The sequence below is a fragment of the Peromyscus eremicus genome, chromosome 15 (genome assembly GCF_949786415.1).
Source record: "Peromyscus eremicus chromosome 15, PerEre_H2_v1, whole genome shotgun sequence".
In the NCBI taxonomy this organism is placed as follows: domain Eukaryota; kingdom Metazoa; phylum Chordata; class Mammalia; order Rodentia; family Cricetidae; genus Peromyscus; species Peromyscus eremicus.
Window position 1 is genome coordinate 22,841,456 of NC_081431.1, and position 5,081 is coordinate 22,846,536.

Here is a 5,081-nt window from a genome sequence, read left to right on the forward strand (position 1 = left end):
GGATCTCTGAGTTCCTGAACAGCCAGGGGTACACAGAGAAACCCTGTCTCAAAAAATAAACGAACAAACAACAACCTCCTAAACCAACAACAACAAGAAGAGTACACCTCGTAGCAGGCTCTCTCTGGACGCGTGTGTCCACACCCTCTTCATCTCCTCCCCTCCCTTCCCCGCTGTGTCATTTGGCTGGTCTCACACTTGTTATCCCCCGGCACCGCCTCCTGACTACTGCTATTCCAGGAGTGCTCCACGCTGGGCCCCTAGTCTTCTAAGGTTTAAAAGAAACCTAAGGGAAGCGAATGCGAAGGGAACATGGCGTCGACAGTTCTTGTGCTGAGGACAAGGACAGCAGCCCTGTTGAGTCCCGAGGCAGCTCCAGCTCTTGCCGTCAGATATGCATCCAAGAAGACAGGCGGCAGCTCGAAGAACCTTGGTGGGAAATCGCGAGGCAAACACTATGGCATCAAGAAAATGGAAGGTCACTATGTTCATGCTGGTAACATCCTTGGCACTCAGCATCAGTTTCGATGGCACCCAGGCGCCCATGTGGGACTTGGGAAGAACAAGTGCCTCTATGCCCTGGAGGAAGGGATAGTCCGCTACACGAAAGAGGTCTACGTGCCCAATCCCAAAAACTCGGAGGCTGTGGATCTGGTCACCAGTCTGCCCAAGGGTGCTGTGCTCTACAAGACGTTAGTCCATGTGGTTCCTGCCAAACCTGAGGGAACCTTCAAACTGGTAGCCATGCTTTGAAGTCCTTCTGACTGGATGGAGCCTAGAGCCCAGGTCACAGGAGCATGTGATAGCAGAAGTCAAGGGTCAGGGTGAGGCAAGGTTCCCACAGAACAGACTCTGCAGGAGCCTTTGTGCTGTGACTGCTGGAAACCCTTCGGTAGCTCCGACTGGAGCATCAATAAAGCCAGCTGGAGTCCTGCAAAAAAAAAAAAAAAAAAAAAAAAAAAAAGAAAAAAAAAAGAAAAAAAAAGAAACCTAAGCTTTCCTCTGTGGAGATGACACATGTACTAGATATTGCCCTGCTTTCCCACGCCTCATGGCTTTTCCAGGCTCTGTGGATGCAAATGCAAGACCCAATCTGTGGGAGATGCCAGATCAGAGAACCGAAATGGGAGGTGCCTGATCAGTGTTCAGTAGAGTGGAGATGCTGATCCTACAGGGATGTATAGTAGGGAGTTTAAGACTCACGAGGGGAGTACCATAGTCTTGAGAATAAGTTTTTTTGTTTTGTTTTTTGTTTTTCGAGACAGGGCTTCTCTGTGTAGTTTTGCGCCTTTCGTGGAACTCACTTTGTAGACCAGGCTGGCCTCGAACTCACAAGAGATCCACCTGCCTCTGCTTCCCGAGTGCTGGGATTAAGGGCGTGCGCCACCACCGCCCAGCGAGAATATGTTTTATTTCTCTAAGCATTACTGGCATCTATTCCAACTCATGTAGTGTGGGTGCTCACCAAAAGTATTGTTAATGGGGTGATGAGACTGCTCAGAAGTAAAGAGCACTGGATGTGTTTCCAGATGACCCAGGTTTGATTCCTAGTACCCACTGGGCAGCTCACAACTGTCTGTAACTCCAGTTCCAGGGGATCTAATACCCTTTCCTGGCCTCCTAGGACACCAGGCATGCATGTGGTTCATAGACACCCATGCAGGCAAAAAACCCCATATGTATTAAAAAAAACTAAAGTTCAAAGTATTGCTAAATGAATAATGAGTTAGATTAACATGGTAAGGACTAGAGAGATGGCTTAGTCAGTAAAGTGCCCACCACACAAGCCTGAGGACCTGAGTTCAAATCCCCAGGATTCATGTAAAAAGCTGGGTAGCCAGAGTGATTTTGCTTGGGGAGAGAGGGAGACAGACAGATCCCTGGAGCTCATTGGCCAGCTTAGCTAAACCAATGAGCTCCAATCCTGTCTTAAAAAAAGGTGAAGAGCAATCAAGGAAGACACCACCTCCACATGCATGCATGTGTGCATATGCCCCCCTCCCACGCACACGCCAATAAGGGTACACATAGGACCATTAGCTTTTTGTTTTGAGATAGGGTCTTTATGTATCCCAGTCTGTCCTGGGGATGACCTTCAATTCCTGATTACCCTGCTTTCAGCTCCTGAGTGCTATGTTTATAGAACCACATGACCACGGTCCATCATAGTGGGGCTAGGGATTGAACCCAGGGCTTTCATGGATTATAGGCAAGCACACTACCATTTGAACTGTACCCCAGCCCCTTGCTTCTCCTTTAAAGCATCTTTCTTTCGTGGACACAGAAATACTTCTCTTGAAACTACACTCCTGTCCTCTTTGTAGTTAGGCTTGTGGGCGAATACTTCTATTTGTTGTCTTCAGTTCATCTCACAGTCAAATTTTAACTTACTATGACCAGATTTCTACCTCAAACCTTTGAAATTATTGAAATATAGAATAAATGCCATTTAGTATACTAAGTTTTTGTTCGGTGCCTTGATGTCCCCAGCCTGATACTAAAGTACTTTACCTTGGCTGGTAAAGATATTGGCCATGATTCTGCCCTCACTGAACCACTGTGTGGACCTTTGAGCAGTCTAACATCATGGACCTCTTTCCTTAAAAGCTGATACAAGCTAGGCTGATATAACTTTAGTCCCAGCACCCTGGAGGCAGAGGCAGGTGAATCTCTGAGTTTGAGGCCAGCCTGGTCTATAGAGTGAATTCCAGGACAAGCCAGGGCTACACAGAGAAACCTTGACTCAAAAAACCAAAAACCCAAACCAACCAACCAAATAAAAAGGCTGGTGCGGGAACTAGTGAACTTAAGACCAGCTCTCAATGCTTGTCAGTAAGACCTTATTTTCTTTGGGGGTTTGCTAAAAGTGAAAGTCATGATCTCAGCCATTTGTCATGTAAACAAAGGGTACTTGTAACCTTTAGCTGAGAAGGTACAGTTTGGAAGCACTTCACCTATTGCTGAAGCAGATAGGGACTCAGTTTATTGGACGGTCAAGGTCAAGACCAAAACTTGTTGACGTTGCTGCTCAGATGTGATGGTCTAGTCTTTGGCTTTGCAATGTGGCTGGAAAAAAAAAGCAGGATGTGGCTCTTGGTGAAGTAACACAATGTTACACTGTGGCTCTTGGTGAAGTAACAACACAATGTTACACTCAGTTCTTAGTGATTTGTTACTAGTGTTTTGGAGGAGCAGGACAGTTCAATCTCTTCTACAGAACTGAGAGCCAGCTACTCAAAATAGCTCCTGATTTTATTTATTAGTCCAAGCAAGTGATGGAAAGGCTATTCCAGTTTCTGGGAAGGTTGGATGGGGGAAAGACAGTTTTTGGAAAGCCATTGCGGCATTAGTGCATTTTAAAGTGGTAGGAGGGAAGGATGGATGGATGGATGGATGGATGGAGGGAGGGAGGGAGGGAGGGAGGGAGGGAGGGAGGGAGGGAGGGAAAGGAACTCCAGGGCACACAGTAGAAAGAGCACTGGAGCTCTTCACCTTTAAAAGTAGAGAATGGAATTTATTACAAAGGGCAGGACAGGCATGATACATAGCAAATGCCACATTTAAGTGGAATGGGGGAAAAGATACTGGTTTAGATGATTTATGAAACTTGGGCAATGCAATGGTTTCTCTTACCTCAGCAAGTTTGGGGAAGACATTTCTTTATACTAGATATTGGGGTGCAAAGGTAAATAAACCATCACCCCCGTTCCCTGGGAGCTCCCGGGACTTTTGCTAGCACAAATGGGAAATACTGTTATTGTCATTTTGTCTCCTACTGTTGACAACTAAGGAAATACATTACACTGTCCCCTAGAGGAGGCCCATGGCATAGGCAAGAGGCAGACTGAGGCAAGCAGTGTGTGAGTGTGTAAACTACCTTGGAACCAGCCACTCTTTGAAAGGCTGGCTGTACTCTGATATCCTGTAAGAGACTCTGTGGTTGGAAAAAAGTTTGGATGTGGTTGGGTCTTGCTCATTCTTGCTTTTGCACACAACTAGCCTGGGCTGCTTGCTGCTTAACCAGGGCGGATACGTGGTTAAAACCGGAAAAGTAGGCTTTTAGGGCAGCGAGACTCTGTATGTTACTCTAGCGGGGGTGTATGTTACCATAATGAACACATTATCATAATTGGTTCGAATCCATAATGTACCTTACCAAGACTGAACCCTAATATCAATTATGGGCTTTGATAATGTGCATCATTGTAGGTTTACCAGTTGTGACCAATGTCCCACTCCGGTGCAGGGTGCTGAACCGGGGAGGCTGTGCATGTGAGGGGACGGGGTGAGGAAAATCTTGCATTAGATTCAGTTTTCCTGAGAAACCAAAACTTTTAGAAAAAGAAGTGTGTGTGTGTGTGTGTGTGTGTGTGTTTAAAATATAAAACATAAACAAAAAAACCTAAGCAAGATGCTAAGTACAGCCATATGTGGTTCTAGACTAGACTGAACAATAAGAGCACTCGTGAAGTACATAAGATTTCAGATAAAAAGGTGGAAATGCAACACAGCATCCGAAGAGGAAAGGGAGGGCCTCGTGATCTACCACAGATGCCAGGATTTGCATGAGCCTCACGGTGCCGGGAGATAAGGTGGACAAGGGGTAGGTTTTGCCCTTTACAAGTTCCTGTTAATGTTAGTTCCCACTGCACCTTAACATGTAATTTTAGGGTGGAATCGACTGGGAGAGTCTTACGGTCTAGATGAATTCCAGGCGGATGGTTATCTGCTGCTTCTGCACTTATCTCCTAACACAGTACCTTGCCCCACAAAGACGGGGTCGAGCTGTAAAGAAAGCAGGTATAGCTGACCGTGTAGATTTCGTTTGCAAGGGCGGCTACGGAATCCAATGCCTCTTGATTTGGAGTATATTAAAGAGTTCGACACCAGGGATCTTTCTTTCTTGGATTGAAATGTTTGGGTGGTTTTTTATTCTACTTGAAACAGCTCCGCCAAATAGAGCTTCCTCAAACTGTCAATGTGCCTATGACACATGTGCAGATCACCCCAGCACCTTCTAGACATGCGGCTTCTGATCCCACAGGTTTGGGATAGGCCCTGGGTTTCTCTGTGTAGCCTTA

General features: G+C 46.2%; 1 protein-coding gene across 1 annotated transcript; it reads left to right on the forward strand.

The window, feature by feature from the left end:
- The first annotated feature begins 300 nt into the window (after positions 1–300).
- Positions 301–939, forward strand: LOC131925491 (large ribosomal subunit protein bL27m-like). Its single transcript, XM_059280846.1, has one exon. It carries the CDS (start codon positions 313–315, stop codon positions 751–753), a length of 441 nt encoding a protein of 146 aa, XP_059136829.1. The 5' UTR covers positions 301–312; the 3' UTR covers positions 754–939.
- The last annotated feature ends 4,142 nt before the right edge of the window (positions 940–5,081 follow it).